Raw genomic sequence first — 27,799 nt, 5'->3', positions numbered from 1 at the left:
TATGAGCTACAGTACGTATCCTATTTGCTGTCACTGTCTCGTCTGAACGGTATTACGCACATATTGGACGTGGATACGTGGTATTGATTACGGTCGCTTTGGTTATAGCAGCCCAACCCACCTAAAGTGGATCAAATGAAGACTTAATACGGTGAGATTTCTATGCTTAGACTATGCCTTCTTCTAGGTGCAAAACTGTCAAGGGCTGTATCATCTTTTTCATTCAACTCCCCAATCAGCAGGGCTGGGATATTAAGACTTATTGTGGACAAAGGGACGGTGGGCGCCAGACAAGTAGCCTATTACAAATGCTACGTGTAACCCTGACCAAAATCAGAATGCAATAATGTAAGGTGTAATCTGTTTATCATTACATCAGAAGGTAGCCTTAACTAACAGATTTTAGCAGGCTAAATACGATACTAAAAGACTGCACGTATAGTATTGTCTTTCTCTCGGTAGGCTAAATGCATCTGTCGTTCTTTAGACGGGTTAAAGAGAATCTGCCTGTAGCTAATGGCTTAGTAGGTTATACAGGCTTAATGAGCATCACTGAGCAGATAATTCCACGTAGCATTTTTCCAGTCTCTGAACTGTAATGTAAGTGTATCCCTTGCCTGATGATGGGGTGGTCAAGCATACATAGTTACGTGGTCAATCCTACAACCATACTGTAACAGAGTAAATCAAATACCTCTCTTCAATAACGTGAAATTAGGACACATTCAGCCTAGGGATTATGTAAACGTCTCCCGATGAATTTTCTGAAGAACCTTCACACTATGCATTGTTGCTCAGATACAAGTTGCTTTGATATATTCATAGTGACATCAGGATGTTATTACCATAGAACATTGTTATTACTAAAATAACATTGGTTACTACAACAATGATGCTAACTAGACCTAATATTTCACACATTTATCCTTATATACATTTAAAAGAAAAAAAAAGAGTTGAAACCACAGGGGGGAAAAACTGAGAAATCCCCTTCCCCAGTCATCATCATTTCCTGGTGGATTTCTAAGTGCATGAGTCCTTCTGATGGTGGCTTGGGATTGTGACTGAGAACTGGGGTTCACCCGTAACTACTAAGGAACGTGTGTGTGTCACCCTTGTCACTGTCTCTCTTTTCCCAAGCCAGCTTGCACCATGATCAATGTGCTGGCAGTGTGTGTCCGTGCAGACTGTATTGCAGGCTGAGACTGAATGACACTGAGGTTTCAAGGTAAGCTCTTTCCATCTCTCTCTGTTTCTCAATCTCTCTTTCTTTCTCTCCCTCTCTCTCTCTCTTTCTTGCACACATTCTCCCATTATTGATCTAGGCCGTGGTGACATGGCTCACCTCCTGGGGAAATAGGGGACAGAAGGGCTAGGCAAGGTACAATTTATCCATGGCCTTGAACCCCCCAACACCCACCCCCCCTTCCCCTTCCAACTCTCCATCCACTCTCATGCCTTCCCAGACTAAACTAGACTCCTATGTTGCTGTTCCCTTCTTGGCGATCGTGGATCCTTGTGTGTTTTTCAACAAAGACACAACTTAATTTGAAACAAAATAATGAGTCTTGGTGACTTCTTCTGGTTTTCTCTCTAAAATACCTAAATATGATATGACACTAAGTTAATTTAGAGAATTGACACAGTGATTTTAAGCAAACAGGGACAGCTGACAGCCTGAATGAATTATTGTTGTTGGATATAAAACTCCTCTTTAGAGAACTGCTGCTTGTCACTTGGCCCTCCTCTAATCAGCAACAGCACGGCGATTCATATTCAGCAGGCTGGTCAATCTATGGCTAACTAACCCAGCTTAGCGTGTGCTATACAGACTTAAGATATCCCACAACATTTGCTGCTTGCGTGTCTGTCTTTCTGTGTCTGCATGTAGGTGTGTGTGTGTGTGTGTGTGTGTGTGGGGGGGGGGTCACAGGTTGTGTTTCAGGATGATCTGCAGTGCAGGGTCTGTCCAGGTCTAGAGAAACAGGGCTTGAAGCTGTCAGCCATCTCTAACGGGCTGACTCAGCACACAGCCCTGTCCAGGCTCTTCTGGGTGGGATGTGTTCAGTATAACCAGCTCCTGTACTGTCCTGGGCAGGGCAGTGTCTGTGTGGGGGAGCCTATGTTGAATATCACTCTCCTGGTAGGACTGACACACGTGCAGGCACACACACGTACGGTGGTATACATGTAATCCACACCTGCCCACATGCACAAGAAAAAACTCTCCCTTCGGGCCTCCCACTCAACTGTCACTATGACAACAGGCTGCAGGTGTTGTGGACCTGATTGTTTTTGTCACTGCCTCTGACTCTCTGTGTATGTGTGTGTTTATTTATTTATTTGAAAAACGGCCCGGGACTATGAAACGCAGACCGGCCTATGGCCATGTATTATTATTATATATTTAATTTTTTTGCATTATGCCGCGGCAGTTTGACCGTTCAGGAAATCTCCCGACTCTCCTTACAGCCAGTCCGACCCTGCTAGTGAGCCACTGGTATTAACACAAGCAGAAGCTATACTATTAGTATCTATTATGGGGATAAAACTGGCAATTTTCCACACCTGGGCATGTGCTAAATAACCTACAAGTGCTTAGCAGCCTCGATCAAGCTGATAGATATTACACTTACCTTTCGAAGGTGTAATGTGAGTACTTCATCGACTGAACAAAATCCTCTACCTTCACATTGGATTATTCAGGAGAAAACTAGCTAGCTGTTAGTATGACTGCCATTGTTTGAAGCAGAGGGGAGATTGAGATAGAAACTTTATGCAAATGTGGGAATATATGCTTCATATTCAAGCATAGAAGAGAGACCAGCCACATCTTCGGAGTGCATGCTATACTCTGCTAAACCTAACCATATACTGAGCTGAAGACATGTTTGTTGTGGCCTCTTATCTATCTATCTCTTTACTCTTTTATCCATGTGATTGATTCTGATTCTGAAATATGTGTCCATTCCTGGTTCATGTTTTTTCTCCTTCGTCAGCCATGTTGTCTGAACAGAAACCTCTCCCCTTGCTTTCCCTCTTTCTCCTTCTTTCTCTGTCTAACGAAATGTGTGGAAAGCAGGGCCGGAGTGGGACCAATTTTCAGCACGGGAGTGTAATGGCCCAAACAACCCCATCCCCACCAGGGCCTGAGCCATACGTTGAACATTCGCGGCTTAACCCGAACCTAGGACCTAGGCAAGGTTTTGATGTGATTTGAAATCGGAACTTCACATTAATGCGAGCGCGCATAGCGCTCAAGCAATTTTTTTTGCATTAATTTCAGTGCAAAATAGTTTTTTTAGCTTTATATAATATGAACATTACGTTGGACTCGTATTGTTATATTTACGGAAATTACAATTCAAATTTTTACCTGAAAGATTCTGGGCTTTTGAGAAAACATTTTTTTCCCACCCTTGCAGGAACCTAGATTTATGGAGTGACAGATCTTTCTTTTTTTACCTTGGTTTTTCAGTTCCTCCTGGCATCTTTTTCCCATCCATTTTATTCTTTTCGCATCAGCTTAATCTTGTTAACTTCCTCCACAACAATAAATGATGGTTTAGGGTTGTCTCCATGGCAACAACCTTGGTACACGCACTTGTGTTTGAGAAAGAGAGCATGCGTGACAACTGAAATTGGCACTTTTTAATGCACAGTCTAATCATGCGCTTATTTAAATTAAAACCTAGTGTAGCCTATTAGCTTACTTATCAGTCACATAGTAATTTAACAAACTTAACATATCATTTATTCGGTGTGTGAAAAAACAAAGAGAAAGCAGGCGATCTGCTGGCCCAATTTATGAGCGGGCAGAGCGGCCCACCGGGAATTCTCCCGATTGGCCACTCCGGGCCTGGTGGAAAGCTGGGACACACTGCCCCTGCTAACTCTCCACAACCATGATGTTGCAGTTTTAGACTCTACTTCTGTAACGCTTTTTCAGTCTTTTTCAGACTGTCTCTTAATTTGCATCTGTCTGATTCATCCTCTATATGCTGTATCTCGGTTTTACCGTCACTCTTTACCTCTCTGTTTCACTCTCTCCCTTGTCACTCTCTCTGTTCATCTTGTAATTGGGCAGATTATACCTAATCCCCTCACATATCCTTTGGTTGTTTGCTGGCTGTCTGGCACTGTTTAAAAGGGATTAGAAAGTGCTAAATGTATTTGTGTGTGTGTTTGTGTGTACAGTACACACCCGATCACATAAATACACCACCATAGATACTCGCACACATTGCACACCTCTCTTTCCAGATCCACAGTAGATCAGCTCATTTGTTTCAAACAAGCCACTCCACGTTCCTGTAACAAAGGTCAGGTTCTGCCTGTGCACAATATCGCAAAACATGAAAAAGATGAACGCTAACGGTTGACATGGCAACTGCTCCTCTTGTTGATGAGGTTTGTTCTTTGAGGAGTTGATGCCTGGTTATGCCTGGGGAGATGGGAGAAAAATATGGAAGGGGGGAATAGGGGAGCAGAGGGAGTGATGGTTTAAGACAGTCAAGCAGAAAAATTTGGGAAACAAAGCAGTTTGATCTGGAACGCATGAGTGCTCCTTCTCTGCTTATTTGTTTTTCTATCGTTTATTTATTCTTCTCAAAAGAAGGATGTTTCAGAACGATGATACACACTAACGCCTGTGAGCCAGATAGTCTTCTCTGCATTCTCTTTTAGGATTATTGCCATGAACAGGTGGTTGGTCCTCTGCTGTGATGTGGGATGAACTTCAAGAAAAGCATGGCCTGGTCCAAACATTCTACTTAGGTAGCACTGTGGCACCATATCAGTGGTGTGTTTGGGGGTTTCACCTGCATGTGTTTGATTACTCTTCACATTTCCTGAAAATAGCCTTTGATTTCCCTGAGGGGGGATTTACTCCCTCACTGCTACTCCCCTTCAGTTTCTCCATTTGTTTCATGAGCTACATTATCTTTCTTTACCTCTTCAGACAAAATAAATTAGAGTGGAATCATCAACATGGCTTGTAAATTAGACTACAGTAATTGTAGTGATTGAGTTATTAGTCATTTTTCAAATACATGTTTTTCTTATTGGATCAGTTTTATATTTTTCTGTTTCTGTCTCTTCATCTCCTTACTAATATATATATTTTTATCTCCCCTCCATCACTGTTCCTCCTCTTTTACCTTGACACTCTCTGGTGTTTGTGCTGCGTTTCTAGGGCATTACAGTTGCGATGGCTGGGACACATGCACACACACACACACACACACACACAAACAGTTCCCTGAAGAAGGCACCTGTTACCTGTTCCACTCTGACTGTGTGTATGTGCAGTGGGTGCGTGCGTCTGTGTTTCTGAGTATGTGTGCCTGTCCTGTCAGGCCTGTGTGTGTCTGTTGGCTGTGTTAGTGACAAGTGACTGCTCTGTCAGCTACTCTCTCTCAGGATGCCATTCCGCCCCTCACTCAACACCAGTCCTCTCTTCCTATTTTATGATCTCTCTCTCTCGCTCCTTCACTTTCTGACAACCACTCTCTCTGTACCCTATACCATACTTTTTTGTCATCTCTCTCTATTTCCCCATCCTATGAAATTTCTCCTATCTTCGCAAATAAATAATATCCATTACTCTAAGTGGCTGAACCGAAGGAGACATTAACATGCTTAGTTTGGAAATGCAGGTCAATTGTGTTAAACTTAAAAAGATCCATCTATGTATCCATATATCCAATGGTCATGCAGGACATGTATAGGCTGTGTCTATCTATGTATGTCTGCCACGTGACGCCCACCCATCCCCTTCCTCCATCCCTGTCTGTCTGGCTCCCTCCTTCAGTCTTTTTCTCCGACATCCATCTATACCTCTCACTTTCTCTTTCTTTGACTGACAGTTGGACATGCCTAGATTTAGGTAGGTGTACCTAGCTTACAAAAAGGGATTTATTGCCCTTCCTAGTCCTCTTACAAACATAACATTGCCTCTGTGTCTTTCTACTCCTACTGTCCTTTCTCCGTCTGACCCCTTTCTCCTTCACCACATCCTTGTTGTTTCCCTCCTACATGTCTCCTCTCCTTCCTTTAGCTTGTGAGGCCATGTGGCGCCAGGCTTTAGCTGATTAAAGTGGCCCTTGCTAACATTGATTAATGGGATGAGTGTATTGTCAATTTGCCAGCTCTGAGCCTAATTCAGCGGCTGCACACGACTATGTTCTCAGGGCTGCGTTCAGGATCCCAACCCCAGAGGCCCTTAAACAGTGTGTAACGTTCTTGAACGACAATTTTTTAAATAATTGTATTTGGAAGTTGAATTACAAATGTGCTTTCCCTTCCTGACAGACCGCTACATACAGTATTATTGTACTCCTAAATTTGTCTCTGAAATGTACTGTCCAAATGACAATACAGTATGGTGCCGTAACATATCATACAGTACATTTAGTAGTGGTAGAACTACTTCTAGTAGTAGCAGTATTTGCACCTGACCACTTGTGGCCTACTCTGTTCTAAGTGGGATCCTCTGGGACTTTTGGCTCCTTAATTCTACATCCATGAATCTCAAGCCAGTCTCATCCCCATTTATCGGTCATGTTTTAGTCTGTCTTTCACTCTTTGATCATTTCGACACGCCAACCTCCTTCCCTGGCTTCCCTCCTCTCCCCTCTCACTTCTCTGTTGTGTTCTTTTTCTTCTATCGCTTGTTGAATCTCTCATTATATATTCCTCAATGGTCCTTTTGATCAACTACCTATAGTTTGTTACCACACATTCCTGTATGTACATGTATGTATGTAATGTATGATGCTTAAATGTGTTCATAAATGTGTCTGTGTGTGCGTGAATGGCTTTGAACTTAGTAAAGAACTAGGCTGAATAGCTCAATAACAACAAGTCGTCTCATTTAGACAATCAGTGTGTGATTAATGATTTTGGTTCCACTGCATTGAGAAAACCCAAGTGCTCAGCTGTAGCGATTTGTGGGCCATTTTGTGTTCCATTACTTGTGTGTGTAGGATGGGAGGGTTTGTTGTTTTCGAGTGAGAGTATGTTGTGATGATCTGCTACTCGTTCATGCATGCGTTTGTGCATTCCTCCCATTTATTTTCTGTAAGGAGAATAACTGGAGGTCTACAGGCTTCTATACATTTTGTCACAGGCCATAGTCCATGTACCACTAGTCCCTTTCATTCTGTCTAATTCATAGTAGTAGTAGTAGTAGTAGTAATAGTAATTAAAGTGTCAATATTAGTATAACTATCATAACTAGTATTTTTCCCTCTTAGGCTGTGAGCCCTGTGGAGAGTGGTCATGACCAGCCAGGGCAACAGTAGAAGTGGCAGGGGGAGTGGCCATGACGCCTCTGCTCCTCCCCCGCCTCATCAGACTCCTCCCCAGCGCTCATTCCCTGGTCCCAAGCTGCAGGTGCAGCGCTCGCTCTCCCGCGACACCATCACAATCCACTTCTCAGCCCTGGGCAAGGAGGGAGAAGAGGAGGATGAGGAGTTGTATGGGACAGCTGTGGAATCAATAGGGGCGGTGGGACCATCTAAAGGTCAGGAAGGCTCGGTGCCTGAGGAAACCCTGGGAATTGCGACAGCCCTGGAGGCGAGTGAAGAGCTGCTCTTTGAGGCTGGGAGTCCTGATACAACCATTACCTCTGCTGCAGCGGACCTGCCTCTATTCCAAACCCAACCTGTCGTACCCAGCAAACACTCACACACCCAGGCCGTGGCTATCGTCCCAGCCTCCCCCCACCCCACTCCACCAGCCAGCTCCTCGTGGCCATCAGAAAAATCTCCTGTACTGCCACATGCATCTGTCTCCGGCTCCTCCTCCTCCAGCTGCTCCTCTCCATCCAGGTCTGCGGCTACATTGTCCTCTTCCAAGCCATTCCTCAGTCTAGTTCGCTCCCTCTCCAACGACGTTGAGTCGAAAGACACCGCGTCCGCCCTGCCCCCTCCCCCTGGGCGCCATCGCCACCTGATGAAATCTTTCGTCAAGTCTCTGTCCACTGACACGTCCAAACCTGACCACCAGGAGATGTTGCATCCTCACCAACTGGCCCAGACCGCGCAGCACCAACGTCCTCCAGAGTCCAGACGCAACATGCAGCTCTTCAAGCAGTTCTCCCAGCCCCGCCTGTGCACCCCCACCCCCCCTGTCACCCCCAGGGCTGGGGGCGACTCGAAAACTGCTCCGTCCTCCCCCCTGCCCTCGCCAGATGGCAGGTCCTTCTTCAAGGTCCAGGAGGTGGAGGCCAGGATAGAAGATACCAAGCGCAGGCTGTCGGAGGTGATGTGCGAACCTTTACAGTTGCTGAGTAAGATAATGGGGGATGAAGGTGGGACAGTGAGTGCAGGAGGAGCCGCCACTTTCATGACCCCCCATCGATCCAAATTGCTCTCCTCCAGCGCCTCAGAGCTCAGCACTGTGCCAGCTCTTAACGGGCATGCCGAAAGCAACAACAACTACAGTATCAAGGAGGAGGAGGGGGGCGAGCTGGAGGAGGAGACCCCCACAGGCCAAGGCCCAGACATAGTTTTCTTCTCCTTCCCAGCCTCTGCTCAAGCTCCAGCCCACAGCCAGAACTTCTCCCCCCCTCTTCCCAGGTCGCCCTCCTTGGGCCTGGGCCGCTGCACCATGTCTGCCCTGGTGGCTCGGCAGGAGGAGGAGGACTTTTGCGAGTTGTACAGCGAGGACTTTGAGCTGTGCACAGACGAGGAGACCCCTGAGGGGGAGCGCCCCGAGTCACGGCAGCCTCACACTGGCAGCACTGGCATCTGTAGCGAGGTGGAGAGTGAGGTGGAGGAGGAGGAGGAGCTGTCCAGCGTGCCTATGACAGCGTTGGTCTTTCTCACGCAGTTGGTGTACCTCTACCTGGTTTTACCCGTTCCATCATACATGTGTGCAGTGGTCCAGGGGGTCGTGGCCGGGTTCATGCTGGCCATCCTGGTCCTCTGGTTGTCCGCCCCTGGAGGAACTTCATACGGGCTGAGGAAACTCAGACGGAGGGGCCAGCAGTGGAATGTAGCCCAACTGGACATCAAAGAACCAGGCGTCTTCAAGGTAGGTTATTTCAGACTTTGTGACAGTTGGGTCGTGTTTACACTTGCTGTTCGGTTCTCTTGGTCCAGACCAAAAAAGAAAATTATACATAGTCCAAGTTCGATTAGCGTTCACACTGGCATTTTTAACACCGATTGGTTGCCAGGTTTCGTAATGAGTGATCAAATCAAAAAACATTTCTCAATTGGTGTGTCTCATGAGAGTTTTAGTACTTGTTGTAGTACCAATGACCAGAAATTACTTGAAGCACACATGCCAAGATTTCCGATAGAATAAAGATAACACTATTTTATTTTGTCTCTGTACCTTTATCCTGGGGTCAACCAGCAGTATTAAAGTATATGTCTGTGTTACGCATGCTTTCTAGTGCTAGATATTTGACTCTTCCTTTCCTTTAACCTGTTTACGCTCCTGTTTCGCCCGCGAGACAAAAATGCTGCCTCCCCCTTCCTCAGTTACGACGCACTAAATTCTAAAAAATATATTTTTTAGACGCTACACATGTTATACATCGTTGGAAAGCTACGATTCTTGTGCTTCCATTGAAATAAACCAATTCAAGATCAAGTCGCAATAGCAAGCAAAGTCAACGTCTTTTTCCGGTGAACATTCCTTCAACAATGCCAAAGAAAAAAGTTGTACTCACCCTAAGTTGTTCAAATAGGTCCAGGTGTGCAAATCATGCCATCAAAACTTGATCTGCGTAAGTCCCAAGGGTTCAAAGTATCTAACCATGTAAAGTAATTCGTCCAAATACAATGTTTTACGTTCATGAATAGCCATTATCCTTTGTTTCATTATGCAAGTTAGCCGAAGGAAGAAACAACTTGTTCACATAAAAGTGTTATTTTCTCCGATTTATCAACGGAGTATTTACAAAATGAAGGTCTCAAAATGTCCGTTGAACCCTCCCCTTTTGATTGACACCTTGTTCGACCCAATAGGAGCTTCCATGCCCCGTTGACAGCCCTCTAAAGCCAACTAGGTCTGTGCGTCCTGCCCCCCCCCGCCCCCCCCCCCCACACTCGTTCTAAACAAATTTCTCGAACTGGCTTCGACTGGCTCTGAAATTAGCTCGTTAGCCTTGTAGCTGACAGCTAGCTGAAAATGCCAATACCTCATTTGTATGCGTCTGTGGAGCCTTCAAAATAACAGTCGATTGCGCAATATGGTTGACAGAATCAGTGTTCTTTGTGCGCCAATCCTTGGAATCAGATAAAGCACTCCAATGTGTTCATGCTTCAGTTTTTGTGTTTCAGTATTACTAATTAGGGATTTAGCTATTATATATGATATTTCTAAGTACCAGAGATGGGCCAGAGATAACAATTATGAAAAATAATACCTTTTTATTTGACCTTGACCTTGGTTACAAAGGGTCATTTTGGAGTCTCCAAAAGACCCTTTTAGAAAATTCCTGGATGTACTCTTATAAAAACATGTGTCAAATATGAATATATTGTGGTATTATGTTTGACTTTTGATTTGAATTGGGTAAGGCTTCAACCTGTGGTCCAATTTAGTCTTCCAGATAATACCTACCACCTCTAGGCCTCTTCAGGCCTCTGTTTTCAAAACAAAATCTAGGCGGAAATAGAAATTTTCACTTTCCTTGTGTTCAAGCTTCTATTACTCAACACTAGAAGGACTGACAGGGGTCCTGACAACAGGGGACATAACTTCAGAGTGTCAGCTTTCAAAAGAGATCATTTACATGCATGTACTCCAAATGGTTCAAGAACAGCTTCCAATTTACTTTGGGTATGCTGTTTAGGCGTTTTCAGGCAAATTTAACAGGAACATGAAAAGGTTAAAGTCCAGTTGCACTGGAAACAATTTGAAGGAGCAACTGTTATGGTTATGCAAGAGATGATATATGTGTGTATGTGTTTGTTTGTGAAAGCCTGTTCTGTATGTGTGTGTGTGTGTGTGTGTGTGTGATTGTAGTACGTGTGTGTACCTAACCTGCGTGGGCTCAAAGTTGCAAAACATAAAGCCCTGATGCCCACAAGCTATATCTGTGCCGGAAAGAAGCGGCCACATGAAAACGGAGCATTGTGTAGAACCTAGCAGGCTGACGGAGGAGGGGACAGTGGTCATCTCACAGCTCTCTCACCCACACCCATTCTGCGAGGTCATCCTCATCCATGCCTGCTCAGGATGTTGTAATGCTAGTCTCAAGATAGAAAGTAGATTTTTGTGATTGCACTGATTACAAATATATTGCACTGATTACAAATAGTCAGTTTCTGGTGTGTGAATTTCACACTCCTGTACCAATTACAGTTGAAATCCCCTTTTTGTGTGTGTGTGCGTGTGTGTGGGTGGGGGGTTGTGTGTCTGTGTTCTTGTACAAATCTATTTCTTTGTCATCAGGGCTGGATGAATGAGATCCAGAGCTATGACCCAGAGACTTACCATGCCACACTGACCCACTCTGTCTACGTGCGACTGGAAGGCGCCACCCTTCGACTCTCCAAGCCCAACCGAAACATTGCACGCCGCGCAACCCACAATGAGCCCAAACCTGACGTCACCTACATTAGCCAGAAGATCTATGACCTGGCTGACAGCAAGGTAGTTTAAAATCTTTGTATGTATTTGTAGGACAGTGTGTATGTCTCTTGCAATTGGAGTGGAGAAGATATTGACCATGCATGTTTACACGTATGGGTTGAATGTGTCTTTGTGTGTGCATGGAACTGTGTTAATAGGGAGAGACAGAGTATGTCTTGCCATATCATGCATATGGGAGTGATCCTTTGCAAATAGGTCATGTTTATACATAATAGGTCATGTGCTTGGGAACAACAGTAAATGAGACATAGTAAATGTCACATAGTACCTCACAAGTCCTACAGTTTGTATCCTTTGTATGTTTAGTTTACATGCTGCTGGTTTATTATAGACACTCATTTTAGGCTCTCAATTGAACAATGCCTGTTTGTCTAATACAGACTCAGTCACACAAGACAAGGAGAAGGGTGTCCCTTGTAGCTTGAAACTGACAAACGTTTGACTCTATAGAGACACTTTAGTGTGCGTCCATCTGCATTTGTCTATCTGTCTCTGTGTCCACAGATCCACCTGGTGCCCCAGAGCCTAGCCAGGAAGCGTGTGTGGAACAAAAAGTACCCCATCTGTATCCAGCTGGCCAAGCAGGATGACTTCATGGCCAAAGCCCAGGGAGAGAGGTCTGAGCCTGGGGAGGAGAGGGGGACCGTGGGGGTTGAGAGGCTGGAGGGAGCCGGGGTAGGAGAGGAGACCAGGAGACTGACAGGGGGGGAGCTGACTCTCTACTTGTTTGGGAGGACTGGGAGAGAAAAGGAAGAGTGGTTCCGGAGGATCCTGATGGCATCCAGGTCAAGGTTGGAGGGGAGGAGTGGCAGTCTTCCAAGAGTGAAGAGTGGTGAGTGGATGCACACAGACACATGCACACACAGACACACACACACACGTGCCATGCTCTTTCTCTGACATACTCTTTGTCTCTCATTATCTTTTTGTTCTGTCTCTCATGTTCTCTCACACAAGCACAGGTAGGTACATCACCTAATCACAACACGTGTGTCTAACTGCACAAGTATGAGATCTGTGCCTAAGCTGCGTAAGAGTGGAATCCTAAGCTAGTGCTAAGCTAGGCTTCCACCCCTCCACAGAGCAGTGGGACTGGGTCAGGAGGATTACACACTTATTGAGACGTAGTACATTGTCTGATTATTGTACTCCACTGTAAAATTTGTCACCAAGTATAAATCCATGCTTACATATTTCACTTTGGAGTGCTAGTACAGTATGGAATGTCCGCAGTGTCTGTGTTTGTGCAAATATAGCACAAAAATATCAAATATACTGTATAAATTACCTAATTGTATACAGATGACAAAAGCAGTATGTGAATCCTTCTTCTATTTTTTTCCACACTTCTGCCTCCATCATCCGCACTCCAAACACACACACTAACACACACACAGCCTTCCCCCACTCCCACAGTCGCAGTGACAGTGGCCAGACTGGAGGAGCAGGTGCAAGCGCAGGAGGAGGAGCAGGAGGAGGGTTGGGCTCCCAGAGCAGGAGCAGCAGCCGGGGCAGTCTGATGGAGGAGGTGCCCCCATCCCATCCCCATAATTCCTGGGGAAGTCTGGCTGGTGGTGTCCGTCAGAAGATGCTGCTGGACTATAGCATCTACATGGCCAAGTATGTGAGCTCCACGCCCCCCCTGGACAGCCCTACCGCCTCTACCAGCCCCCCTGCTCTCAGCCCAACCACCAGCCCAAGAACCAGAATGAAGGTAATAACTTATTGCTTGGCTACAAGTCTAATTTGTCCAGTACATACATTCTATGTTCTAATGTGCTAGTGTAGATAACGGAACAGTCTCACAGTACAGTACATACTTCCAGTTGCCAAGAAGTCAAGGGGAGCGGGCTGAGACAGAGGCCTGGGTCAATGCCCTCCTAGGGAGGATCTTTTGGGACTTCCTTGGAGAGAAGTATTGGGCTGACATGGTCTCCAAAAAAATCCAGATGAAGCTCAGCAAAATCAGGGTGGGTGCTGACTCTTTGACCTGCCTTGTTTAAAAAAGAGTCATAAAAACACACACACATGTCCCTTTCTCTGTATTTGTCCCAGCTGAGAGGTGTTGTGTGTTTCAGCTGCCCTACTTTATGAATGAGCTGACTCTGACAGAGCTGGACATGGGTGTGGCCCTTCCAAAGATCCACCAGGCCTCCAAACCCTCTGTGGACCATCAAGGTAGACCCCTGTGGAAGTACAGCCCCTCCACCCTTTCTGTCTCTCTCTCTCTTTCTTGTTCTCTCTTTTTTTCCCTCTCTCCATTTTCCCTCTCTGTTCTCTGTGTCTCCCACCCCCTTGTCTGGAGTTGGACTCTGAATGAACACCACGCTCTAGTGGCTAGATTCATTAAACTTCCCGTTCCCTGTCATCCTTCCCTTTTTCCCTTCTTCCCTCCTCCTCTCCATCTATTTCTGAATTGTCTGAAAAGGGACTCTTCAATTTCCACCTGCAGAACTTCAGGGAAAAGAGTCGCTCATTCTCACAGTCACCAGAGTATCTGACAGAAAACTAAGGAAAGAAGAGGAGAGAGGAGGGTAGAGAGGAGGGAGACGTAGGGGAGGATAGGGGGCGCACTTTACTATTTGATTCAACTCTCAAGTGACATGGAGGCAGAGGGTGGGGTGTGTGTTTGTGTGAGTTTATGTGTGTGTTTGGGGAATAGATTTAACGGGGGTGAATGTTTTTAACCTATAGAGATGGTTTACTCAAGTACCTTTTCTCATTTGCTATCTTGCCATTTCTCCTTGGTTCACAGCAAGACTCAAAAATGCAGTCTGTGTTTCACAGGGAATATTCCCCAGGCATTATCAGCCGACTACTGCACCTAATGAGTCCTGGGGGATTACTCTACGGTCATCAGCAGCTCTGTGCTCCGTTCCACCAGAAGTGAAGCTAGAAACTACACATAGAGCTAAAAGCTCTATAATAGATAAAAAGTTATCTTCCTGAATGTGCAGAAAACTTGCCCGTTCTTTACTGCTTTGTCATTGATCTTCCTCTCGTTGTTCTTTGAATTTTGAGAGAGCAGGAGACAGAAAGAGAGAGGGAGAGAGATAAAAAGCGTGAGAGAAGAAAGTGTTCAGAGAGAAATTAAGTGTACAAAGAGATACAAAACAGAATTTCCTTAGAAAGGAATAAGGCTTTGGTATGTTTATTACTTTTTCTTGAGCCCAAAGACAAGAGCTCAGCTTATTTAGTGTTGGCTCATTTTGTCTCACTACAGGGTGTAAATGGGTTCAGTCAAATAGTACATCAGCAGGCTACATCTCCAATAGGACCCCAACCTCCCTTCTCTGGCAGGAATTCAGATCCCTCCCTCCTATATCAGGAAGTTGCCTGGCGAGACCAGCCAATCAGTGGAGAGGCTGGCTGAGAGATGACCTTTGTGGTTGTTGGGAAATGCTTCATCTTTCTGGCAGCTCAGTGTGACATTTTACAGCTGTTGGGAGTCTGGCAGGCAGGAGAGTCTAAGGTTAGTCCACTGAAACAAAATTAATTAAGCTCTCCCATTTGATAACTTAATCTAAAGGTTAGTTAGTAAGGTTAAAGCCTCATACCAATTTTAGAGGGAGTGCAGATAGAGCGTTGCTTGATATTCTGGCATTGCATTAAAAACTATTCATGTTTGAGAACCTGTGTTGTAATTGTTTAAAGATCCTGTAAAGTGGAATTGAAAACGAGTTTTAAGTTCATCACACCACAGAAGAATCTGTTGTTAACTACCCATCCAAATTCGAATGGAAAAAAACAGACAAGTATGTTAAATTAGGAGAAATCGTGAGAAAATCAGCAGAATATCAAACATGTCAACATGTATTTGTGACCTGCCACAAGGGGGGGATAGAGACCAGGGTGCCCTTCCTGCTCCGGATGGACCTCTTGGGAGACTGTGGTGTGAATCAACTTTTTAGTAATGCCTCATCTCCTCTCCCTCCCTGTTTATATTTACACCCCCTCTTTCCCCTCCGCTCCTGTCTCTCTGACTTTCCTACTCTCTCTCAACTCCTCTGCCATCTCTGATTTCTTCTGCCTTCCAACAGGGCTGTGGTTTTACCTGGAGGTATCCTACACAGGCTCTTTCCTCATGACCCTAGAAACCAAAATGAACCTGGCTCGTCTGGGGAAGGAGGGTGAAGGCCTGGGGGAGCAGGGCAAGGAGGGGTAGGAAAACACAGACACTCAAAGTCTCTACCTAGAGGGTGTTGTAATGTGCTTTGGCAAAACACCATTTGGTGGCACTCCTTACTGGAGTCAGGTGTTGTATGTGAAACAATATGGTCTTATTGAATGAATGTGTTTACATGGTTTAATGACCCTATCTTTGTCACTGCTAATAATGTTAGTGAATGTGGGGAGGTACAGCTGCTTTCATTTCTCTCTTCCTTGTATTTACTGAACTATTTCTCTCTGGTCACTCCTTTTCTGGATGCTAACCTCCTTGGATGTGCCTTTTCTGTGATGGGTGAGTTTGGAAAAGCTTGCTATATCAACCCAAAACGAGTAAATTCATATTTTTTCCATCTCTCAAATGATGCATCTTTGGTTTGAAAGTCATTCTCACAGCCAAATCTCTGAATGAACACTGTTAATATTTTGTTAAGTCGGAACTGGAATTATTTTATGCTTGGAAAGTGCTCTTTGTGGATTCAGTCTAACAGAAATCTGAGTAAATCCTCCAGCTTAACATTAGAGATGGCATTTGGAGTCACGGGGGAATGGATTTAGTTGTTGGCGTAAATGGCTCTCTTTTCAAGAATACTCTGGGGTTCAAATTGTAGAATTTTCTCTGACAGAAATAAGAGCCTTGTTGAAAACTTAGCTTTGTCGCATTTCAAGCCTGGTGGTTGTCTGGCGCCACCCCAAATTCTGATCACAGCTTTGGTCCCATCAAGAAGATACTTACCCTGTGTAACTGTGTGTGTGTCCAGGCCCAGACCGCGGGCCTACTGTCTGGCTGACAGTGATGAAGAGTCCTCCAGTGCAGGTTCCTCGGATGAAGAGGATCCCCCAGAACTCCTCACCGACAAAACCACCCTGCCAGGGGCAGAAGGGTGAGCAACACTCAGTCATATCTGCTGTCACACAGACATACAGTACATACATAAAGTAAAGCAAAAATGATTGAAGAAATAATGACATTTCAATCAGGACACTCACATACTGATTAATTTATTGATAACCATAGACAAAGAAATAGGTTTGACTTTGGCGGAGTGGATGTATCAAGGGGAAGCACTCCCTGCCTCTAGCATTAGTGAGCAACATACGCCACGTTCCAAATTATGCAAATTATATATTTCTCTGATTTTCCTAAATAGTTGATGCAAATGACAGTCAGTATAATTTTTAAAAAGTCATCAACCCTTCGAGATAATAAATTCTTTATACGGCCACATATTAAAATAAGAAAATTAAGACACTTTTCAGTCCTCCTCATATTAAAGCAATAATGATAACAAAGGCGGCAAGGTGCTCAGTGTTGCCAGATTTGAAATGGCGAAGTATCGTACCAAAGGCTCAAAATTATTGTATTTGGTAGTGCTAAGTGCTAAACAAAAACAGAGACATTTCTCTTATCTGAATCTGTTATGGAACCAAATTGCCAATATGCATCTTTTTCTATGGCTCTGCGGCCCAGCAACTCAACTTTCATAACATTTTGTTCAGGAAGCCTCAACCTCAATGCTAAACCTTAAAACGATAACTGTAATATGATGTTCTACCGTCGCTGGAGCTGTATCAGACGCTGGCGTAGTGATAAATTGTGACTGACTGGTGAACTGTGGAAATATCGTTGAAAGAAAAAATGCGCTGCCAGATGTCAAAAGAAACCCTTCTTTCTTTCCATCCATCCATCCATCATCTTCCGCTTATCCGGGGGTCGGGTCGCGGGGGCAGCAACCTAAGCAGGGAGGCCCAGACTTCCCTCTCCCCGGCCACTTCCACCAGCTCTTCCTGGGGGACCCCGAGGCGTTCCCAGGCCAGCCGAGAGACATAGTCCCTCCAGCGTGTCCTGGGTCTTCCCCGGGGCCTCTTCCCAGTGGGACGTGCCCAGAACACCTCACCAGGGAGGCGTCCAGGAGGCTTCCTTATCAGATGCCCGAGCCACCTCAACTGGCCCCTCTCGACGCGGAGGAGCAGCGGTTCTACTCTGAGCCCCTCCCGGATGACTGAGCTTCTCACCCTATCTCTAAGGGAGAGCCCGGACACCCTGCGGAGAAAACTCATTTCGGCCGCTTGTATTCGCGATCTCGTTTTTTCGGTCACTACCCACAGTCCGTGACCATAGGTGAGGGTAGGAACATAGATCGACTGGTAAATAGAGAGCTTCGCCTTTCGACTCAGCTCCTTCTTCACCACGACGGACCGATGCAGAGCCTGCATCACTGCGGATGCCACACTGATCCGCCTGTCGATCTCACGCTCCATCCTTCCCTCACTCGTGAACAAGACCCCGAGATACTTGAACTCTTTCGCTTGGGACAAGATCTCCTCCCCGACCCTGAGGTTGCACTCCACCCTTTTCCGGTCGATAACCATGGCCTCAGATTTGGAGGTGCTGATTCCCATCCCAGCCGCTTCGCATTCGGTTGCGAACCGCTCCAGTGAGAGCTGAAGGTCACGGCCCGATGAAGCCAACAGGACCACATCATCTGCAAAAAGCAGCGACCCGATCCTGAGGCCACCTCAGGACTGGCAGACCCCGGTCTGCCAGTCCAGAGGCACTGTCCCCGATGTCCACGCAATGTTGCAGAGTCGTGTCAACCAAGACAGCCCTACAACATCCAGAGCCTTAAGGAACTCCGGGCGGACCTCATCCACCCCAGGGGCCCTGCCACCGCGGAGCTTTTCAACCACCTCGGCGACCTCAGCCCCAGAGATAGAAGGGCCCCCCCCCCAATGTCCCCAGACTCTGCCTCCACGTCGGAACGCATGTTGGTGGGATTAAGGAGGTCTTCAAAGTATTCCTTCCACCGATCCAGGACGTCCCCCATCGAGGTCAGCAGCGCACCATCCCCACCAAAACCCTTCTTTTAACAAGATAAATTAAATGTCAATCAGCATCCAATTGCCAGGGATAGCGAATTACATTTTGGGGTGGCCAGTCCGATATCAGGGGGCTCCAGTGCCACCCCGGCCACCCCTCTGGCTCCGTGACTGCATTTGTGCCCAGCTCATGTTTAGCTACTAGGTTGAGTAAGTTGAGTTAGCATGTCTAGACAAATGTACCATGTTATTGAACGTTTTGTTATTGTAAGGAGGTATGTTGTACAAGATTTATTCACAGAATTAAACATTCTCAGAATAAAACATTGTCATGGTTTATGCAATGATCAGATTTCCATGTCAAAGCTACTGTACTCTACCAGCAAGGTGTGACGCATGCCTGACACACATTAGGTAAATGTCCCTGCCAAAACTAACGGAATGTGCAGTATTTTCTACAGCCATGCGCAGCTCCGCAATGGCGGACTGATCTACTGGGCAGTCGATGTATGGGACTACAACTCCACTGTCTGGATCCTCTTCAAATACTGTGCCAATGATACTGGACACAGAAAAATATTAAATAAAAATATTTAAGTAGTAAAAAATATTTTTTGCAAGTTACAAATATTTTTTGCAAGTACACAAATATTTTTTGCAAGTTACAAATATTTTTTGCAAGTTACAAATATTTTTTGCAAGTTACAAATCTTTTTTGCAAGTCCACAAATCTTTTTTGCACGTTACAAATCTTTTTGCAAGTACACAAATCTTTTTTGCAAGTACTAATCTTTTTTGCAAGTACACAAATCTTTTTTGCAAGTACACAAACCTTTTTTGCAAGTTACTAATCTTTTTTGTAAGTTACAAATCTTTGCAAGTACACAAATCTTTTTTGCAAGTACACAAATCGTTTTTGCAAATTACAAATATTTTTTACAGAGCTTCCTCTCCTGGCACTAATTTCACACCATACACGATCGGCTACCACTGGCTCAAAGCTCTTCACACCAGATGCGCATTTCTCCGCGCCGGTCACCAAGCCTTTCAGCTACTCTGAGCTTTCCTTTATGCTGACATGGTACATAAACATGCATTGGCTATATCCCAGCATGGATCCTTATCTACGTTGTCCTTGTCAAATTGGTTCTGGGGGTCATACAACTCCCTGTGCTTTTCAACTTCAAGAATTAATTTGATGTCATCCATCTCCTTGAATTTCTCGCTGATTTTAGAAATGACTGATTTGGGCACTATGGGCATGCTAGCTCAACAGATCAATCCATTTATTTTCATTCGTTTTCAACAGGGTAACCACATGGAAAGGCCGTTTGTTACCAACATTGTGTAATTATAAAGTCTACAACTTTACAAATGTTCACCGTAGTCTACAATTAATGGAGTAAAATCTTAATAACATGTTTTTTTATTCAAATATATCAACTAATATGGTGTATTTCATTGTAAAAAGCAGTAAAGTATATATTTTGATTAGCTGCTACTGGTTATCAGAAGAATAAGGATATTCTGTAAATATTTATATAAATATTTTAAATTTTGGTGTAGGTCACATAGGAAAAGACTATAGAAGTAATAAACAGTAAAAACAAAAACAATCATTACATCAGTGTTTCATTTTATTTGTAACTAACTTCACAAACACTGAAAAGTTGTTTTGCAGTATGTTAAAGATATGCAATTGATCAACTTGATAAAAAAAACAATACTTTTTTTCAGTTAATTTTGTTCTGTGAGAGAAATCCAGTGGGCTTGAACAAGTGCATCGAAATCTGGCTGAATGTCTGAGGTGGATATGCAAAGGACAGCTGACAGGTGATGATCAGGGTCTGCAGCTTATATAGCAAACCATCAGCGGCCCGCGATCACTGAATCAGTCGAGTTCTTATTATGTCCGCGTTAGTTTTTTTCTTTAGTCCCTTAGTGCCAATTCAAATTGTAATCCTTCAACACAGCGACCTGTTCTCCACAAACTAAGAACACAGCTTTGACATCAGTAAACAGATACTTAGAAGTCCATGTCTTGTTAAAAACTCTAAAACGCGAAAGGTTATCAACCTTTCGCTTTTCATTTTCGAGGGCTAACCAACAGCTAACGCCTGGGACACACTGCCTGCGATCGGCTGCGATCTGCTGCGACGCGCCTGGAAGCGCCTCGTTTTTTCTTTCGGCGCCCATGTTATCAAATGGGACCGACCACACTGGCTGCGATGCGCCGCAATTGCCTGCAATCGCCTGCGATCTGCAACGATCGTTTCGGCAGCTGGTCGAATTGTTTCGCAAGACGCTTGCGAAATCAGCTGCAGGATGATGAAATACACCATATTAGTTGATATATTTGAATAAAAAAACATGTTATTAAGATTTTACTCCAGACTACGGTGAACATTTGTAAAGTTATAATTACACAATGTTGGTAACGGAGTGCTTTTACATGTGGTTACCCTGATGAAAACTAATAAAAATAAACGGCTTGATCTGTTGAGCTAGCATGCCCGTAGTTGTTTTTTGAGAGAAACAAGTTGTCACGCGTTGCACACAACACACACGCGTGCAGACATAGCCTACCGAGAGAGAACCCCCAAGTCTATTTCTAAAATCAGCATCAAATGAATTCTCGAAGTTGAAAAGCACAGGGAGTTGTATGACCCCCAGCAACAATTAAGGACAACGTAGATAAGGATCAATGCTGGGATATAGCCAATGCCATGTTTATGTACCATGTCAGCGTAAAGGAAAGCTCAGAGTAGTTGAAAGGCTTGGTGACCGGCGCGGAGAAATGCGCGTCTGGTGTGAACAGCTTTTGCTCAGTCGTAGCCGATCGTGGCGCTGCGCGGCGCGTCCAGGCGCTTCGCAGCCAGTGTGTCCCAGGCGTAACAGTGCGTTCACACTGCAGCGGAGCGGGCGGCGCGTGGCGTCGGCTTCCAATTCATTTTCAATGAAACCAGGCGTTGACGCTCGCGTAGGGCATTGTGGGAAGGCGAGCGGAGCGGAGTGGAGCGGAGCGGAGTGGAGCGGAGCGGAGCGGAGCGTTGCAAGTTGGATTTTCTCAACTTTATGTAAATGAGGAGCGTGAAAACGCTAGCGTTGGCCAATCGGATTGTTTTCTTGTTTCTTGTAACGTAGCAACCTTTGGTCATGATAAACATTTCTAGGTTTCACAATTTCAAGATGGAGGAGAAACTTTTCGTATGTGTCTGCACACCCAGTTCTGTTCAGAACAAAGTTACTAATGTGACGAGCCTGAATTTAAAGATTACATTAAACTAATAATGCATGGTGCATGGTTGCCGATGTCGTCATTGTTCCTAGTGTGTTTTTATAGCCTACTTTTAAATTCAGTCTCGTCACATTACGTGACTGTTCTGTGCCACTGCTAGCCCAGCCTACAAACGACTGGTTGAGTGACCGGTGGCGTAACATGTATTCTACTGTAATCTTGCACTAGTAAAATCTTGCACTTACATAAATGTTGTGTAAAAGTGGTATTTTGATCGATATTGTGAGTACATGAACCCAAATCTGCACGCTTGGCCATGACTACAACAGTGACCTTAGAGAACTACAACTCTGTATTAACTTGTCTAACACGCCCCCGAGCGTGGTGTACTGTGGGAAGGCAAGCGATGCAGAGCGTTAAAAAACGCTGCAGTGTGAACGCAGCGTAACAGTGCGTTCACACTGCAGCGGAGCGGGCGGCGCGTGGCGTCGGCTTCCAATTCATTTTCAATGAAACCAGGCGTTGACGCTCGCGTAGGGCATTGTGGGAAGGCGAGCGGAGCGGAGCGTTGCAAGTTGGATTTTCTCAACTTTATGTAAATGAGGAGCGTGAAAACGCTAGCGTTGGCCAATCGGATTGGTTTCTTGTTTCTTGTAACGTAGCAACCGTTGGTCATGATAAACATTTCTAGGTTTCACAATTTCAAGATGGAGGAGAAACTTTTCGTATGTGTCTGCACACCCAGTTCTGTTCAGAACAAAGTTACTAATGTGACGAGCCTGAATTTAAAGATTACATTAAACTAATAATGCATGGTGCATGGTTGCCGATGTCGTCATTGTTCCTAGTGTGTTTTTATAGCCTACTTTTAAATTCAGTCTCGTCACATTACGTGACTGTTCTGTGCCACTGCTAGCCCAGCCTACAAACGACTGGTTGAGTGACCGGTGGCGTAACATGTATTCTACTGTAATCTTGCACTAGTAAAATCTTGCACTTACATAAATGTTGTGTAAAAGTGGTATTTTGATCGATATTGTGAGTACATGAACCCAAATCTGCACGCTTGGCCACGCCACAGATTTGGGTACGTACATACCTTACATACACACCATCGCTATATCAATAATATTCACAGCATTTATAGTTATAGTAGATACAGTACAATCAAAAGCAAAAGAAACCCAGGAACTGTTGCACTGAGGCTGTTCACCAACCTTGGCCTCACACACACAATGCTAGGAGGGCCATCACCTTAGAGTAGCCACAGCTCTGGAAACGAGGGAGTTCCCAATGAATAACTGATGACCCTGACTTGCTCTCTCAGCTACGTGGGAGGCCACAGGCCCAGCAAGATCATGCGCTTCGTGGACAAGATCGCCAAGTCTAAGTACTTCCAGAAGGCCACGGAGACAGAGTTCATCAAGAAGAGGATGGAGGAGGTGTCCAACACGCCCCTGCTACTCACCGTGGAGGTCCAGGAGTGTCGCGGGACGCTGGCCGTCAACATCCCCCCGCCCCCCACTGACAGGATATGGTATGTTCCAGGAGGACTTCTCACTATGGTGTTTTCAGTGTGATTATTCAACTATAGGGAAATATGGTTTGGCTAAATCAGGAACTCCCTCTGCTGGTTAGGTAAGGGGTATGCATTTGTACTTCACTGCATACAATCTGGTGGTTTTGTCTTCTGCAACTGAAATGCAAAAATGTTGAAAGATATTTATAATGAATATGAATGAATGTTTATATCCGTATGCAAGCTTTCAATTACTTCAAATCTTTCCCCCATGGCTTAAATTAAGTTTGACATTCTACAGAAAACACTCTGGTCAACCCAGTGTAACAGTTGAACTGCTTACCCCCCCCCCCCCCCGCCACACTCACAAACAATTGCAGGTATGGCTTCAGGAGCCCCCCCCACTTGGAGCTGAAAGCTCGGCCCAAACTTGGGGAGCGGGAGGTGACATTGGCTCACGTCACCGACTGGATCGAGAAGAAGCTGGACCAGGAGTTCCAGGTAGGCCCATAACACCCTTCCATGATCACTGGTTTAGACGGATTTATTGTAAGTCAATAAGTAGCCATTTGTTTGGCGAATTACATCTGTGCGCATACTTTTGAAGATCAATAGGATGCTGTCCAAACGTTTGCTGACATTCTGGTCCCTGCTCACCTCATAACTAAGAATATGTTTGAATAGGGTGAGGTGAATTTGTGAATGGCCATGAAAGGGGTTGTGGCTCTCCCACAGCCACTAAGTATGGGTCTCACCTCCCCCCTTGTCTGGTTTTAAGAGGCCTATTTATCCAGGTTTTACAAATTAACTGCCCCACCCCATACCCTGAAGAGAAAAACCGATATGATTTGTTTTCCCTGTCAGTTGTGAGTGAGCCACAGTGTAGTGTCTCTGGATATAGCCACAAATACCACATCTGTGACAGTTAAATGCAATGAGGTGAGCTTTCGCCCTGCTTTACCTACACAGAATACAGGGAATGATGGACGTTCTCCAGGATTTTGTTGTGGAGATCAATCATTTTTATAGAGCCATTGTAACCTCACTGCTGTGGCTTGATGATTTGATGTTCGGCATTCTTGCCGGCACATTATTCAACCCAGACAGTTTCCTTCAAATAAACCAGATATACAGGAATTCCATCCAGCCAAAATATATTTAGTTTGTGGGGACACAAACTAAATTATGTTTAAAAAAATCTATGACCTAATCTTGAATTGTTATGCACTTAACACTTCCAATTGCTCCCCTCTCTATGTTTTTGTTGTCTTACAGAAAATATTTGTGATGCCAAACATGGATGACGTGTGGCTACCCATCATGCACTCTGCCATGGACACTCGTTCCAACACATACTTTGGTACTGTGACATCCAATGCCTTGAGGGACATGGACCACTCTGAACCTGAGGTCTCTGATATGTGAAGACACACACTTACGGTATGTGTGGAATACCATGGCAATACGACAGAAAGGCACAGGCCCACCTGGAGACACTTGTTGTGGACTTGAGAGTTGTGGCTTACTGTTCACTCTTCATGGCAGTAGTCGAGTCCCATTGCCGTGGCCACACTTACATGAAATGAAGATAAATTGTTTACTTTGACGATCAGTAAATCTGTTGCTAAAGGTAATAGATCTGGATATCTGAAAGTTGTCTGTTAAACACGTCCTCAGTTCATTTGCCAGTCCCCTCCTGCGAAATAAGATCAACAGAAAATGTTGCCTATGAAGACTCGCAAGAGACACTGTTAAAAAAAACATCCTCACTGAAAGAAAAGTAGGCCTATAGACACATGATTGTGACATGATAAGAAGGCTTAGATCACAGGTTTTTCTTCCAACAAGATGGCCGTCCCCTGAAAACCAGATGAACCACAATACCTGTGATGTTTAGCAGCTTCACCAAACAACATAGATTTACACTTCTCACAAGTGTGTGTATCCATAATGTTGTTTTTATTGATGTGCCCCAGTCTTATTTTACTGTCAGATACTCAAAAGCCCATGAGCCAAGCATGGGTTGAGGGTTTCCATTTCAAAACACATCGGTGTTTTTGATTCAGTGAAATCATTGTTTATCGTTTCATCATGCTTCTGCATCTAATGCACACGTAATGGGGTTCAGAGACAGTTGAGTTCTCCTGGCCCAACCCACTTTGCTGCCTGTGCCATCTTCGCTGCCTGTGTCACCTGCATGGCACCCCGTATATGCAAACAGATCAATGCCACTGTGTCCATTAAACTACGATACCAGCTGAAACTCCTCCCTGTGCCAAAAGAGCCCATAGGAGACAGGTCCGAGTAGTCAAGGAAACCTCAACTCGTCCTTCAATGTCTTCAGCAAAACAATTGCTCTAAACCAGTTCAACTAAAAATATTTTTTTTGCAGTGCGTCACAAATGACAGATTACTTATACAGATATCTATGTTCCAATTGTTGTATGTAGGCCTAATGAATGTACAATAAACTGGGTTCAGTTTCATAAAAGTACAACATACTTAAATTGATGTTAGCGGTGTATCGCTTGCTGATAGATGGGGTTGTGAACACAGCTGCCATTAAGATTAACTGAATTTTGTCTGTCTTCTTGGCCATAGCAGTCCCATCTTGACACTTACAGGGATACTGAGCTTCTCCTCACCTCCCCGACCCCCCCCCCCCCCATTGCAGGTGATAACTAGGATAAACAGACTTCTGCCATACTGCTCAACTGCCAGGGTTGAGCCAGTCTGCAAACAAAAATCATGATTTTGTTTATGTAGCTATTGTCGGTGTCATGTTTCACGTTCTGTACAGTACATATGAAAGACAATAGGTAATATCAACCATCTGCAAATGCCAGACTATAGTAAAATGTGTTCCATGAAATTTGCCAAGAACATGTTTGCACTTCTGTTTTACAGTTAAATCTGTTTTTTAGTCTTTCTGTTCAAATTGTGTTGGCTAACAGTGTATGAGGCAGAAGTGCCTTTAAAATAATCTGACATTCCTCTAGTTGGTTCAATCGGTTCCAGTTTCAAACTGACAGCAAACTTTTGAACGTGTGTGCCATCTACTGTCTGTTTATGCTCTTGGTTTTAAATTTGTTTAGCTTTTATTACATTTGCAGTGGTAAAAAATGACATTGCTATTGTGTTCAGTGATTGTGACTGATATATGGTGGCTCAATAAATACCCTTTTGCTTCAAAATGAATCACCTGATCATTTAACAAATATTCCTCTAAATGGGTAGCCATCTTTGAAATACTTAAGCTTTGGTTATGCTTATGACACATCTGCAGCATTATAACTCATCTTGAAAGGTTCCATAACTCAGTGGACAGATCTGAATAGTACTGGTTTATGTAGAAATGAAGGGTTAAGATGTTAATGAACTCACATTCAAAATCTAAACGTTGGATCTTGACATGGTATACATTTGTGGGTTGCCTTTAAAAGAGAGACTTGGTAGAAAAGCCAAGAAACCCCAGTTATAAACAAGCCTTTTTCTGCTCTTGCACTATAGCTTGGCCTAAGCAGCCATTGTTAAGGCCACACAGGTTCAAAGAAAGTGCATACCACAGAATGACTACGGCAATACTGCAATAAATTGACTTTTATTTAGATAGACAGCATCTTCAGTCAGAACACTTCAAAAGCAATTTCAATTGAAGCATCTTTACAGAAACTGGAACAGGCCACGTGGCGAGGAAATGGGCCGGATTACCTGGAATAAAACAAAATTGGTCACAACCCTCCCATTCGTTGGAGATTATATCCATAAGCAATATTGGTCATGTCAGTCATGTAAATTGACTTCATTATCATTCAGAAGTCTAACGCGTTAAACACATCACGCATAACCCTCTACGTTTCATACACAATACGCAAGTTTTACCACTTGACATTACCCACCGTTCTCTAGCTACGGAAACATGGAAGGCTTGTCGAAGCTCCAGTCATGGACACTGGGTCAGAGGGCCATGCCGACTGCCATGTGCTCCTGCAACGTGGCTAGCAGCACTTAGCACAGACTGATGCGGATTTCCTGTTAAACATATCGTCAGCAATGAAATTGATCATTCCTTACTATAAATCAATGGCGACTATTTATAAGAGGTACCACTTACCTCGGACAAATTGTGGACTGCGTTTGAGCAGGCTCCCCATTACAACGACAGTGTCACACGCACAACCTGCCAATCGTCCACATTCGTCTTGCAAACTTAAAAATTACTATCAATTTATCCATATTTATCAAAATGGTTAACATGCAATACATGCTGTACCACCAAAGCTAAATATGACGCCCACATTACTAAATATAACAGTAACCCGCTTCACACACGGTGCACAACGTTACAGCTATAGATGAAGTCAAGATAATGGTCGGATAAAGCTTTTATACGAAGGTTTTACAACGAATATCCGGTAGCTTGCCGAGTCCTCATTGGT

The 27,799-nt window shown here is 44.5% G+C and overlaps 1 protein-coding gene, 1 long non-coding RNA gene and 1 other non-coding gene across 7 annotated transcripts; 1 reads left to right on the top strand and 2 right to left on the bottom strand.

Annotated features, from left to right (window-relative positions):
• Positions 1-26,554, top strand: tex2 (testis expressed 2). Of its 5 annotated transcripts, none has more exons than XM_062452421.1 (13): positions 2-151; positions 1,145-1,228; positions 7,257-9,039; positions 11,416-11,616; positions 12,121-12,448; positions 13,014-13,330; positions 13,443-13,586; positions 13,695-13,794; positions 15,657-15,777; positions 16,551-16,667; positions 23,169-23,378; positions 23,741-23,861; positions 24,636-26,554. In XM_062452421.1, exons 3-13 carry the CDS (start codon positions 7,282-7,284, stop codon positions 24,783-24,785), a joined length of 3,567 nt encoding a protein of 1,188 aa, XP_062308405.1. In that variant the 5' UTR covers positions 2-151; positions 1,145-1,228; positions 7,257-7,281; the 3' UTR covers positions 24,786-26,554. The 5 variants fall into 5 exon arrangements, 4 of the variants coding, with proteins under 4 accessions (XP_062308405.1, XP_062308424.1, XP_062308415.1 ...); XM_062452431.1 differs by having other exon boundaries at positions 92-151; positions 1,141-1,228; XM_062452440.1 differs by lacking the exon at positions 1,145-1,228 and having other exon boundaries at positions 35-151.
• LOC134012883 (uncharacterized) lies at positions 26,555-27,742 on the bottom strand. Its single transcript, XR_009928643.1, has 3 exons — positions 27,475-27,742; positions 27,260-27,392; positions 26,555-27,071 (listed from the first exon to the last, which is right to left on the bottom strand). It is a non-coding gene; the product is annotated as an uncharacterized LOC134012883 (long non-coding RNA).
• Positions 26,782-26,921, bottom strand: LOC134015860 (small nucleolar RNA SNORA50). Its single transcript, XR_009929288.1, has one exon. It is a non-coding gene; the product is annotated as a small nucleolar RNA SNORA50 (small nucleolar RNA).
• Positions 27,743-27,799: the final 57 nt, after the last annotated feature.

The sequence above is a fragment of the Osmerus eperlanus genome, chromosome 2, assembly GCF_963692335.1.
Source record: "Osmerus eperlanus chromosome 2, fOsmEpe2.1, whole genome shotgun sequence".
NCBI lineage: Eukaryota > Metazoa > Chordata > Actinopteri > Osmeriformes > Osmeridae > Osmerus > Osmerus eperlanus.
The sequence above is the reverse complement of the archived record's forward strand: the minus strand, read 5'-3'. Positions and strand labels throughout refer to the sequence as shown.